The sequence below is a fragment of the Pyricularia oryzae genome, chromosome 2 (assembly GCF_000002495.2).
Source record: "Pyricularia oryzae 70-15 chromosome 2, whole genome shotgun sequence".
Lineage (NCBI taxonomy): Eukaryota > Fungi > Ascomycota > Sordariomycetes > Magnaporthales > Pyriculariaceae > Pyricularia > Pyricularia oryzae.
In genome coordinates, this window is record NC_017850.1 from 988,381 (window position 1) to 1,001,122 (window position 12,742).

Here is a 12,742-nt window from a genome sequence, read left to right on the forward strand (position 1 = left end):
CCCAATAGTCGACGCCTTGCCCTGATTTGCTAATTCTGATATTGGCCACAATAAACGAGTCGGTCAGTTCCCTGTAGTTCGCTTATGGACATGTCCAGACTTGATTCCCGTAGCATTTTGGATCCGACAAACATCGGATGAGCTGGAACTCTACCTTACTAGCTACATTGGAGAGTTCGGGGTGTTGGTGGTGCCGGTTGCATCATGGCCGGCCGAGACGCAGCGAAATTCCCGATGATGGGTGGAGGAGTTTGTCGTAAGGTTTTTTTTTTTTTTTTTTTTTTTTTCAAACAAGGAAGACCAACATTGCAAGTCAGAAGGAAATCACGCGGAAAGCATGCACTATTCTTTCCTTCTTCTCCTTTCTTTGGCTAGGGCAAGGTTTATGCCCATGTCTGCAGGTTTGTTGAAGCAGGACGCATGCAAACGAAGCAGAACCGGTCCGTTCTAGTTTGGTTCTAGAGAGAGACTGGTCCGCCCGTCGGAGTCCAGACGCTTCCCCCGCATTTCCCGGTTTCTTCTCTGCCTCTTTCAAACGCCTCTTTTTTTCTTGTTGCTAAGCAGGCAACCCCAAATGGTCATCAATCCCCCGAAAAATTGTTAAACCAGACCTTGAGATGGTTTTTTTGATTGGGCCTTTTTGTTCTCGAAGCGACTCGTTATCGTTTTGTCATGTTTTGCTTTTGATTCCCCCGGGGCCAACGCTTTAGCTTTCCCCTCAACCAACGAATAGTTTTACGGCAAAATTATAAACCCACCCAGATCCCTAAACAAAAGGTGACTGGGAAAACGAGCTTTGGTAATCGTCCGGGGCTCTTTTCCATCACTTTCTTTGTCCCGTAAACACCGTTAATCAGCCCTACATACGGACGTAGCCTTTTCTTTGCAAACCCCATTGGCCCGACACCTTATCTTCTGGGTCCAGCTGGACTGTAAGGCGTGGACGCATCACCAGCAAAACATAAAAGATAAAAAAAAAAAAAAAAAAACATACAACTAAAGTCGCGATGGGGTCCTCGGGATCTCTTGACCCCGAAGAGCTGACGGTGGTTGTTACCGGTTTTGGGGTATGTTGATTTTCAGGTCGCTTTTCTCCCCCCGATGCGGAACACTCCAAAGGATACAATTGACTTTTCTCATTCTGAGTGAGAGATGTGCTTGCTACACACTTTCTGGCTTGTCTTTTTTTCGTCCCCCCTTTGTTCCCTGAAAGAAAGCAAAACTTTGATACTTGGCGGTTGTTTTATAGGTGTCATTGGCATCTATAATAGTCGAGACAGACTATTGCCTTTGTCATTGGTGTCTGTGCCTGGAAGTTGGTTCCCGTTCTCGAGGCCAAGTGGCCAACGTTACAACGCTCGCTTGCACGTGCTCGCCGAGATGGCTCTGCTCACATGAGCGTCGCTTTTAAGGGTACATGTAATGTAGCCTGAAACATCCCATCGAGTTATTAGGCAAGGCCTATTATCCCCTGCGACATATCTTTTTTGTTCTCGTTTGCTCTCCTTCATTGCTCTCTTCTGGAACAGGGGACGACCATCCAAATCCCTCGCAAGCAAAAACCCCCCACCTTCTCACCATGCCTGCGCATATCCTTCTGACAACACCCCTTTTGGGTACCTCTGTCCACCACAGCCCTTCAGAGAGGAATACCCCGTAAACCCAGCATGGGAGATCACGCGGCTCCTCCCAGACTACCTCCCGCCGCCGCCGGGCAAGACGGCCATGCAGCACCGGAGGTCCGACGACGACGCCCCGCCGCTACCGCCGGTGCGGATCCAAAAGTACCCGTCGCCCATCCGCGTCAACTACCAGACGGTCCGCGAGCTGGTCCCAAGGCTCTGGGGTGACGAGCCCGGGGAGCAGCCCGCCGCGGCAACGGAGCCGCAGCAGCAAGGGAGCGGTGGGCCAAAGATTGATCTGATGATCCACATCGGCATGGCTGGCCCCCGTCGCTACCACTCCATCGAGCGCCGCGGCCATCGCGATGGGTACCGTGGGTTGGACGTCGATGGGTTGCCGTTGTCGGACGAGGAGCGCCACGCCCGCGAGGGTGATAAGTGGATCTGGCATGGGCTGCCGCACGAGATCGAGACTGATCTGCTGCTGGATGATGTGCTGGATCGGTGGAAGGGTTACGTGCCTGTAGGTTCTTGTCGACACCCATGCATTGTATCATTTGATGGGATTTTGCATCCCCCGTCGAAGCTCCTTTTTTGCCTGCTTTTCTAAACAAATCCAAAACAAACAACAGTGGGACGCCGACGTACGCATCTCAGAGGACGCTGGCCGCTACCTCTGCGACTTCATCTACTACAGCTCGCTGGCGCACCTCCACCGCAAGGGCGACCACCGGCGCGTCGTGTTCCTGCACGTCCCCGTCGACGTGACGGACGAGGCGCTGCGCAAGGGCGTCGACCTGACGCTGCAGCTGATCCGGTCGGCGCTGGAGAGCGAGAGGAGCGGCCTCGCGGCCGAGAGGAGGGACACGAGGGCCAGGAAGAAGGACGACGACCAGAGGCTGCGCGCGCTGCACGAGCAGCAGCAGCGCGCCCAGTGGCAGCAGGACCAGGAGCTCAGGGAGCAGAGGCAGAGGGAGAGGGATGCGGGGAAGCAGAAGCAGGCCGAGGATGGAGGGGCGGCGGCTGGGGGAGGTGAGGGTGTCAAGGATCAGCTTTGGTATGTTGATCAGCCCGACGATGCAGCGAAGCAATAATGCTGGCATTTAGGTATGGGCAGATGCTGGGATCTCGCGAGCATTTTTGGATAGCAATTGGGGCTTTGAATGAAGAGCCATGTGTTCACGTTGTTTTGTTTCGCATCAAGTATGTTGATTCATGCAGTAATCATTGAAGTTGTTGTTTTCGTTGCCTATTGTACGTATTTTGCTTTGTACAAAGATTACATATGATGGACTGTGGAAGTTTGTTTTTTCCTTCCTCTCCCAACCTCTCTTCTTGAGGTGATTTAGCCTTTATGAAAGTCGAGTCTCTTAAAAGAGATTAAAAATGCAGGTGCAGGCTTGATGGGGTATAGGGGGGTTTTTGACATAGGAAAAAGACATGAGAAGTGGTGACTGGTTCTTTTAGATAGGCTCAAAACGCAAGTGGATAAAGTTGGAGGGGGGAAAAAAGAGCCTTGGTGCTTTCAGAACCAAGCCTGCCCATCTCAGTGTCGTTGCTTTTGTGCCTGGTTGCATGGTGTGCGTGTGTGGTGTGGGTATCATTATATCATAGCTATCGTACAGCTGGCAGGGATAAACGTCAGTGCGTTGCACCGGACTTGGGAATCCCTGAAAAAGGTAGAGGTAACGCCAACAAAGTTTTACGTCGTAGCGGCCTGAACTCGCGCCAAAAAGAGAAGGAAAAGAAAATCCAAACACCCGCCGAGCTTTCAAAAGAAGCTCGTTGTGGCAGGGTCATTTGGCGTCGGTGGTATAGTCGGCAGGGTACTTTGGAGCCGAGCAGAAGAGAAGCGAGCAGAAGAGAGCCTCACGGGCTTGAAGCCCAAGTCCGACCGCGACCGGTGTCTGGTGGCGGTCATGGCGACGCCGAGGGTCGGCTTCTCCTCGTCGTCGTGCGGCGGCGGCGTGGTGCAGTCGGACGAGACGCTGGCGCCCGAGTTGGTGTCGTGCGAAAATGACCGCATGTGCGACCTCGGAGAAGGGGAGCTGCTGATGGGCATGACCATGACCGAGTGGCGCGAGGACTCGTCGCCCTTTACGTGCGGGCACTGGCCCTGCCCGACCGAGGCGCGGTGGCTGTGGAAGGAGCACATGCGGAAGCCAAAGTTGCGCTCGTCGTTGCGCAGGCAGTTGGTCGGGATGCGGAGCTGCGGGTTCTTGATGCAGACGCTGCTGCGGGAGCCGGCCATCTTGCGCAGGTGCGCCGTGTAGTCGTCGTGGAACTCGCGGAACCGGTCCATGAGGTGCTGGAACTGCGACGCGATGGCCTCGGCGGCGGCGTCGCGGTCTTCTTGGTACACGAGGTCGTTGGCGTCGTCGTCGTCGCCGTTGCATCTCCCCGAGGATCCACCAGAGGAGAGAGTCCAGGCCACCATGGCGACGGCCCACTTGCGCAGCCTAAAGGCCTCGGCGGCCCGGCGCTCGTAGAGGGAGCGGACGAATCGTGGTGACACGTCCCAGTCCAAGCGGAGATAGAGGTCCTGGATGGCGTCCATTGAGGCGTCTTGGAGGGCGGGAAGGTCGACGGCAGCGGCGAAGAGGTGAAGATGTACCAGTGCCCACCTGAGGCCACGAAGACGAGCAGATCCAGCCTCGTGGTCGCCCGTGTCCGCCTCGGCAGCGACTATGGCTGACAAGGCACGGTCGACTGCGGAACTAAAGGTCTGGCGGTGGTAGAGCCAGAGGACGAAAAGGTCAAACATCTCGGGTGATTCAGCAGAGAACCACAGCACCGTCGTCTTGCTGTCGGCGGAGCCGGTAAGGCCGTCGGGGATGGCAGCCAGGCTCTCACGGAAGAAGCTGCTCGTTGAGCAGAGCAGCTTCTTGTGAATGTCGAAGCTCTTCTTATGCGGGCCGACCAGCACTCGCACCATATCGGTGCCCAGCGAGCCGGTCGGCTCCGAAGTTGACTTGCGATGCGGCATTATACGAAAGGAGCTATATGGATAGAAGGTATATAACTAACCCGGGGTAATGGGGGTGTCGGGAGAAGCGAAGTGGGTGGGCACTTGATATATGCTCAAGCTCTCACCAGGAGATACGATGGTGAAAAGGGGGTTTGGAATCTGGGCGGAGCGGCTCAGCCGTTCTTGTGCAGGTTCGTGAGAGCGAGTGTATAGAAGGGAAGGTGGAGGTCAAGGTGAAGATCAGGGGATGCACGTGCGGACCGGACTCCCTCGGAATCACAGCCACTTACTTTTGCATGTCAAGACGTCAAGACAGGAGAAGAAGGGAGAAAAAAAAAAGAGGCCAGAAAAGAATAATAAAAGAGCAACCAACAGCCGAAAAGACTCACTCCTACTCTACCCCGGTAGAATCAACGCGATAGCCCGCTCGTCAGAAAGAAAGAAAAAGCTAAGAATAATCCACCCTTTTCCTCCACAGTCCACACCTTTTCGTCATCTTTGTGCTTCGTCTACTGTCTAGAGACGGGATCGAGTCCCCTTAGTTATCTCGATTAATCCCGGACAATGTTTCGTCGTGCTGCAGCAGACAAGGGGGTTTGGGTGGTAGCGTCACATCCAGCCCCGGCCAGTTGGGTTTTAGCCCATGTCTGTCTGCGCGGGATGGCACATGGCCGACTGTTTTCTTTTTTGTCTTTTTTTTTCGTCCCTCTCTTTTTCTTTCTGGGACATTTTTAGGCTCGTGGGTCCTCCTCCTGTTCCTGCCTGCCGGGGGTGGCTTGGTCCCATACCTTGTTGGGTTGGCTTTTCGCTTTGCATGGGAGGGAGGCTTGGGAGGAAAGCCAGCTTGTCAGCTTTGCTAGCTCACAGTAATTACAGTACAGAACAAAGTGACCACAGCAATAAAAAAATTAAAAAAAAAAGTCAGATTTCAACCCTAACCCTACCTCCATCGTCTTGATCGCCCTGTTTCCTTGCACACGAGAAACTTGAGACACGCCATCCCCACCATCACCTTCCCCCTCCTGATCACACTGTACACGGCTTGACGGAAACTTGATACCAATTCGTTGCCTTGTTGTTTTGAGTCGACGGAATATCTAGGAGCGTCTGCCGCCTTGTGAGTGACGAAGATGATTCGGGATTTGACGCGCAATAGAGCAGCTTCAGGTGAGCCGTTATCCGAGGACTTGGCGGTGCCAAGCACAATCTCGCGATGGCTGCACAATTCTTTAATCTCACTATTCCCCGCTTACATGTCTGAGCATTACAATGTTCATTTCCAGTCGAGAATTTTATCCACCTCTTTATGGAGAGGTTCAGATAACCGGCAAGAGAGAACCGATTGTCAGAAGGGATAATCGCTGGTACGAATTAGCTTTCCTTCACAACATGATGTATCGGATCCAGTCCCGCAACCTGTACCATGGTGAATGTCGTCGATCGGCGGTCATCTTTAAGCCAAGCATTGTTTTGGCGTTTCATTCCAAACCCACCCGGCCTAGACTCAGTAGCCTGTTCTTATTCTTGTTTTTTTTTTTTTCTTGTCCCTCTCACCTTGTCGGGGTTTGTATCAAGTCATGTGTGTGTGAGACAGCTTGACAAGGTGGAAAGCGGGGTTTGCTTTCGCTACCATCAAGTCTCAGCTAGATTTGTTCTCGAAGGACATTCCATCAAACTAGCCGAGGGGGGCTTGGGGGGGGGCTGCCTTGCTGCGTCCGTAAATCTATACAAAACAAGCAAATCGTGGCAGAAACCTATGGTCCCGAATCCTTGGATGGGGATTTTGTTTTTCTGTTTGTTTTGTACCTCATCATTTGTTTGTTTCGATGTGGAGGTTCCTGACACAAACTTGGGACGAAAAACATATCGTCTGAAGTTTTTTGTTTACTTGAGTGGTTTTCAATGCAAGAGAAGCTTTGACCTCTCTTTTCTTATTTCAGCCGCTATTAATCCCTTGGCACATGGTGGTTGTGCATGGGCAAGCACATCAGACGAAATTGGTTTAGCGACTGCTGCGCTGTGTGATGGCTGAAGTGTGCCTGTCGTGCCTGCCTGTCAAAGTCTGTGCGCTCGCTCGCGGTTTACTACCACAAGTACCTACTGTAGCACTGCTAGGTACTGTAGTACTGTAAGAGGTAGCCTCTTTGAAGGGTGGATCACGGTAGCCATCAAAAATTGCTTGGTAGGTTGCAGTGTCAAGGCCTCGTTTGGCCTCGGTTCCAGCTGTTACGAGAAGGGATGTGCCGTACGACGGATTTGCCGGAGAAGCCCACAGCTTCAAGAAGCCTTTTAGAAAGGCATCTGGTTGTAATTCCAAGTTTCTGGATCCAAATTCTCTCGTCAATGGCCGAGTTTAATTGAGTCCACATCGAAGTCGATTTTGGTTCTACATACAAGTGCCGTTGAAGAGTAGTACAGTTTGGATCCATACTATCCAGAAAGTAACATACATATGCCTTATGTGTGTGGATGCTGCCGTGGGACACCTGCAAGCATGACAGGAACCAAAACATCGGCTTGTTTTTGATGTGATGGAGACATTACCTAGATAAGATGGCAATGTGACGTTCGTTCGCTCGAATGTACCACAGTACACTCTCACCCGAGTCAATATTTCGGTCTCGCCGGGCGCAGATAACTCGGAATATTGATTTCGCAACGTTGAGTATTTATTCTACACACGTGTACGACATTTCTCCTCAACCTGTCCATCCTTTGCCAATTATGAAATCAGGGACCTGTCTGGTGCTTACTGTGCTAATGCATGATTCAATTCCGATAAATCCAAGCTTCCTGGTCGCCCTGCTGTCCAGAGCGATTCACGCAGCACTTTGTGATAGGTGCGTGTCCAGACATGGTGGGGTGGATTTGTCAGCCAGCTCCATTGTTTGCCGAATTAAGTGCGCATGCGTCGACCATTGTATGGTGACGTCTAATTACTTTTTTTTTATTTTCGATGCGTTTCGCTTTGCATCTTTTTTAGATCTAGACCTACGGAGGTAGACTAAACTTGTTGCCGCCCATCACACCATCACGTCAACATTAGCTAACCCCAGTTCCTGGAGCACCCACGGAAAATTGAAGCGGGCAAATGTTGTTCCCCTAGTCTAGTATACTGACGCTTGCCACACAGCCATACAAACGTATTAATGATCAAGCTGTATGTAGTGCAACGATGATCGATCCGTGGTATTTGTAAGGGCCATTTCACTCGTTCCACATTATGAATTCTCCCAATTTTGGATACAGGTTGCTATATGTAATTTTTAGAATATAAAGTTGTTGCAGTCGCACCTCTTACCTGAACCAAAGGCTTGGCTTGAAAGTCATCAATCACAACACAAAGTAGACCTTCTAGTTCTAGACCCACTTTGCCAACCCCTCCTTCTTTCATCACCCAGCTTCCAAACATCAAACAAGTGCAGTTGCTGGTATCACGAGCAAAATGTCGGCAGAAAAGAAGACTTTGAGCAAACCGGCCGCCGGGGTGCCTTACTACACCCCAGCCCAGGAGCCGCCGGCAGGGACCCCTTTGCAGCAGCAGGACGCCATCCCAACGCTGTTCAAGCCTCTGAAGATCCGTGGCGTCGAGCTCTCCAACCGCTTTGGCGTCTCGCCCATGTGCACCTACTCAGCCGACGATGGCCACCTGACCGACTTCCACTTGGTGCACCTGGGCCAGTTCGCCCTGCACGGCACGGCCCTGACCATTGTCGAGGCCACATCCGTCACGCCCAACGGACGCATCTCGCCCGAGGACAGCGGCCTGTGGCAAGACAGCCAGATCGCTCCTCTGCGCCGCATCGTCGACTACGTGCACAGCCAGGGCCAAAAGATCGCCATCCAACTGGCTCATGCCGGCCGCAAGGCCAGCACAAAGGCCCCCTGGCACGACTCCTTCACCCCCAGCGGCGAGTATAAGCCGAGAGAGGGCTTACAGGTCGTCGGACCCGAGTATGGCGGCTGGCCTGATGACGTCTGGGCCCCGAGCGCCATCCCGTTCTCGGAGGACTTTCCGAACCCCAAGGAGATGACCGTTGAGGAGATTGAGGGACTCGTCACCAGCTTTGTGGACGCTGCCAAGCGTGCCATCGAGGCCGGCGTCGACATTATTGAGATTCACGGCGCTCACGGTTACCTGATCACCGAGTTCCTTTCGCCGCTATCAAACGTAAGTGGAGATACTTTGTGTGGGGCTGTGCGCATACTCCCTCGGGTGTGACTTCTATTAACATTTTATTTCCTGGCACGCAGAAACGGACAGACAAGTACGGCGGCAGCTTTGAGAACCGCACCCGGGTCCTGATCGATATTATCAAGGCCGTCCGGGCAGTGATTCCCGAGGAGATGCCACTCTTCGTCCGAATCTCCGCGACCGAATGGATGGAGTACGCCGGCGAGCCTAGCTGGGACCTCGAGCAGAGCACACAGCTTGCCAAGCTCCTCCCGGACCTGGGTGTCGACCTGCTCGACGTCAGCTCGGGCGGAAACTCGGTGGCCCAAAAGATCGAGCTCACGCCGTACTACCAGATCGACCTGGCAGCCAAGATCCGCGAGGCCGTCGGCGATAGGTTGCTCATAGGCGCGGTCGGCAACATCAACACGGCTGACATTGCGCGCGATGTCGTGGATGAGCAGGGCGCCGAGAAGGTGGCCGAGGCCAAGCAGACGCATGACACCATCGAGGTCGTGAGCGAATCACATGGCGGCAAGACCAAGGCGGATCTGGTCCTCATTGCTCGCCAGTTCCTGCGCGAGCCTGAGTTTGTGCTGAGGACGGCGCATAACCTTGGGGTCAATGTGCAGTGGCCTCACCAATACCACAGAGCAGTGTGGCGCAAGGGTGCAAGGATTTGATAAAGGGGCATTAGAGGATAAAGAGCCCCGAAGAGATGAATGAAGGGTGAAGAAAAGAATATGAAAGAATATAATAAAGTCTTGGGCAAACAGAGAGAAATCAAGAAATAGATAGATGGGGGAACAGAACAGGGGTAGGAAAGAGATATTTAAAAGTTTATAGACTATCAAGATATTAATATGCCTCCTTTATACACGTCAAAGAGAAAACTCCAGACGGGAAAAGCTCTAGTCCGAACCCTGGAAAACGCTTTCGGACCATCTCGCTGAGTCTAGAACACCCATACCTTTGCCTGCTAACGATTGTTTGACATGGATGTATTGAGTCCCGGGTTAGATCAGTGTTTTGGTGCAAGTGGCGTAAAATATGTTTGCTCGTTCCTCCCTTGTTTCCTTTGGTACCCAATCATAACGCATTCATTTATTTGCCCATCCCTCTGAACCCTGCCTGTTCGCCTGTGTTTGCTCAGAAATCCAACAAAAGGGATACTTTGTAAGAAATCCATCACATCCAGATCTAATTGCTTGGTTTTTTCAGTGTTCACAGCGCTCTGGGCGATCAATTGATCATTTTGTGGCGATTTTGTTTCGGCTGGACCCTGTTGAGGCAGCTACGACTGTCGTTTTTTTCTTCTCTTTTTTTCTTCTCCCTTTTAAACTGTACCCTCGCAGCTACACCGCACGTGCCCATTGCGCTACTACCCTCCCCATCTCAGGATTGCCTTGCAAGACGCAACGCCCATTTTCAGATTGGCATTTCGAGATTAATTTTTAGCCGATTGCACCTGGATTTGGACTTACACCCAGGTTCGCGTGCGCAGCCACAACTCGTCTGTACCTGAATCGCCTCGTATCCACTGGGTTTGGCGTCACAACGTGCGCCGTCGTCGGAGGTTCTGGCGGGCAAGGGGAGCCACCAGGTCCTCTGGGAAACCTTGGGACCTTTGAACCCTAACCCAAAATCCGAGTCCTCCAGCATCCCTTAGGTTCCCATCAAACCAAAATATCATGCCGGGGACCCCTCAGCGACGGGGACCTTCCCTGCCTGCTGTCCAGCAGCGACCTGTCAGGAACCGCAAGATCAAGCAGAAGGGATACGAGTTTGAAGTCCTTAGTAAGGTACAGAGCTCCAATTCAGAGGACCACCCAACAACAGCTGCCAACCGCGCCCCTGTGGTGAAGCACAAGCCGCCAGTCTTGGCTGCGCCCACCCCGAAACGAAAGCGTCGCCATGCATTGTTCCTAGGTCAGGCCCCCAGGTCCGGGTCGTTGTATGCTTTCACTCCCGGAAAGAAGAGGAAGCATGAGCTGCAGAGTCGGAAACCTGGCAGGCCTCGTAGGTTGCCGGCTGCGGAGGACCCGGTAGCGGAGCCCTCCACGTCTGCTCCAGTAGCCCCTGCTCCAGAGTTAGCGCCGGGACCTGATGAAGCAACTGAACCGGCCCAGCCAGTAAAGAGGCGCCCTGGTCGTCCTCCCAAAGTCCGCCCTCCTCCAGGTGGCGCTGCGAATATGGGAAACCCTAAGCCTGCTGCTGTACCCCAGGAATCAGGAAAGCCAGAAAAGTCGTCAAGGCATCTTCGGGCTGAGCAGCGAGCCCAGCAGCGGGCTGAGCGTGAGGTGGTTGCACAAGATGATCTAGTTGACACCAACCGGGAAACGGACGCGTCAGTGGAAGGTCAGAGACGTCTCGCAAGGAGAACCGGGACTCGACAAGAAGAGACCAAGAAAAACAGCGAGCGTCCAGATGCCTCGACTCGCACACACAGCAGTCGAGATGATTCCATGGGCCAGAGGAAAAGGCAGCGGTTGACTGTGGACATTGGCAGCGGACCGCCAGCAAAAGCAGCGCCCACTATATCGGATAAGCCAGTACCCAGGCCCGTCCAGCAAGTACTCTACAACGGAAGCATGTTCAGTAAGGAAGATTCGCCGCAGGATCTGAGTAAACTGGATCACAAGTCCCCCTTTGTTCGCGCATTGCAAAGAAGACCTCATCTCGCCCGCTTCCTTATGTACAATCAATCAGCTGCAAACCTACAATGTGCAGGCAAAATCGACATTTCGAGGACTCAAAACTTGCGTGAAAGTACCGGGACGAGCAGCAATGGCGCCTTACACATAAACGGGGATTCTGATAGTCACAAAAATGGCATAGACCAATCGCAGCAGCTGGACTTCAAAGCCGAGGACCTCTTACCTGACCCAATGCTCGCCCATGTGGTCTGGATCGCCCAAGACAACGCCTGGAATCGAAGTCGAGAGCAGGAGCTGAGGCTTAGTATTGGCAACTGGGCTGCGAACGCGGCTAGTGCAGCAAAGGGTAACGATGCCGAGTTATGGATGTGGCGTCTCATGATTCACTTCTTCAAGGCCATGCCGCATGAGCTCTGGAGATACGGACTTCGTCCACACCGCGGCGAATGCTGGGCTACTGGAGCCGTAACTGGTTCGAGGCCCAGCGAACAAGCGTATAATCCTAGTTATGACTTTTGTCTCGAGCTGGGAATTCTTCTCTGTCACCCAGTCTGGGATGGAGATCTCATGAAACTTCGTTATGCTCTACAAATAGCCATCTGCAGCCGTATCAGGGACCACGAGCCTCCAGTCGCCGGGCTAAACAGTCGTATGATTGCTTCGACCAAGCAAATCACCGACGTCCTTGTTAACTCTTGCAAGAAAATGGCGCCCGAAAAGGAGCTGGAACTGATGTGCAAGATCCAATCCCAATATTATCATTGTGGTGGTATCAAGTCCGACAAAGATATCCAATGGCTGACCTCAAAGCTATCAACCTTGAAAAGAGGCAGCTGTATAACCGCGTCTGAAGAAGAGCGACTGATTTTCTTCTTGCGCGCATCCGACATGAAGGCGCTTCGAGAGGCGCTGGATGCGCAGGAATCTCATGGCCAGGCGAAGTGGCGTCCTGCGGTCGAGTACTGTCGTATTTTTGCCGAAACACCGGCCGGCATGGCCCTGACGGGCGAGCCAGCACAGTCCCCAAACCAGAAGGTCCTAGTCCCGGCCGATCATTTGACCCTCGCACGCTGGAAGGCAGAGTGTTTCATCGCTGAGAGGCGTGAGCGACTGATCCGGGAGGAGGCGCTCCCCACCTTTGCAATGCTTTTTGACATCCCCCGTGGCGATCCACAGCCCTATCACGTCTTCAGTAGAGGGGAGTTTTCGGAAGCACAGCAGCGGATTGTCACTGGCACCGTAAACTTGCCGGAGAAGTAAGACCACACGAGTATTTCCAATCCTGATACCGAAGCCAAAGAGAATTGGTCTGTATCGCATG

General features: G+C 53.0%; 4 protein-coding genes across 4 annotated transcripts; 3 read left to right on the plus strand and 1 right to left on the minus strand.

Annotated features, from left to right (window-relative positions):
- The first annotated feature begins 551 nt into the window (after window positions 1-551).
- Window positions 552-2,999, plus strand: MGG_11385 (uncharacterized protein). The gene is made up of 3 exons (XM_003713548.1): window positions 552-1,067; window positions 1,636-2,145; window positions 2,255-2,999. The coding sequence occupies exons 1-3, from the start codon at window positions 1,008-1,010 to the stop codon at window positions 2,714-2,716; spliced, it is 1,032 nt and encodes a 343-aa protein (XP_003713596.1). The 5' UTR covers window positions 552-1,007; the 3' UTR covers window positions 2,717-2,999.
- MGG_04568 (uncharacterized protein) lies at window positions 2,816-5,446 on the minus strand. Its single transcript, XM_003713549.1, has one exon. The coding sequence runs from the start codon at window positions 4,606-4,608 to the stop codon at window positions 3,394-3,396; it is 1,215 nt and encodes a 404-aa protein (XP_003713597.1). The 5' UTR covers window positions 4,609-5,446; the 3' UTR covers window positions 2,816-3,393.
- A 2,349-nt stretch (window positions 5,447-7,795) lies between these two features.
- MGG_04569 (NADPH dehydrogenase) lies at window positions 7,796-9,683 on the plus strand. Its single transcript, XM_003713550.1, has 2 exons — window positions 7,796-8,761; window positions 8,845-9,683. The coding sequence occupies exons 1-2, from the start codon at window positions 8,036-8,038 to the stop codon at window positions 9,445-9,447; spliced, it is 1,329 nt and encodes a 442-aa protein (XP_003713598.1). The 5' UTR covers window positions 7,796-8,035; the 3' UTR covers window positions 9,448-9,683.
- A 772-nt stretch (window positions 9,684-10,455) lies between these two features.
- On the plus strand, window positions 10,456-12,681 carry MGG_04570 (uncharacterized protein; the record flags this gene model as incomplete). Its single annotated transcript, XM_003713551.1, has 3 exons — window positions 10,456-10,561; window positions 10,694-11,362; window positions 11,495-12,681. 3 exons carry the CDS (start codon window positions 10,456-10,458, stop codon window positions 12,679-12,681), a joined length of 1,962 nt encoding a protein of 653 aa, XP_003713599.1.
- Between the last annotated feature and the right edge of the window lie 61 nt (window positions 12,682-12,742).

Coding starts and splice junctions, on each gene's coding strand:
- MGG_11385 (XM_003713548.1), top strand. CDS start 1,008: ATGGGGTCCTCGGGATCTCTTGACCCCGAAGAGCTGACGGTGGTTGTT. Junction 1,068..1,635: donor TGGTTGTTACCGGTTTTGGG/GTATGTTGATTT, acceptor TGTCCACCACAG/CCCTTCAGAGAGGAATACCC. Junction 2,146..2,254: donor GGTGGAAGGGTTACGTGCCT/GTAGGTTCTTGT, acceptor AACAAACAACAG/TGGGACGCCGACGTACGCAT.
- MGG_04568 (XM_003713549.1), bottom strand. CDS start 4,608: ATGCCGCATCGCAAGTCAACTTCGGAGCCGACCGGCTCGCTGGGCACC.
- MGG_04569 (XM_003713550.1), top strand. CDS start 8,036: ATGTCGGCAGAAAAGAAGACTTTGAGCAAACCGGCCGCCGGGGTGCCT. Junction 8,762..8,844: donor TCCTTTCGCCGCTATCAAAC/GTAAGTGGAGAT, acceptor CCTGGCACGCAG/AAACGGACAGACAAGTACGG.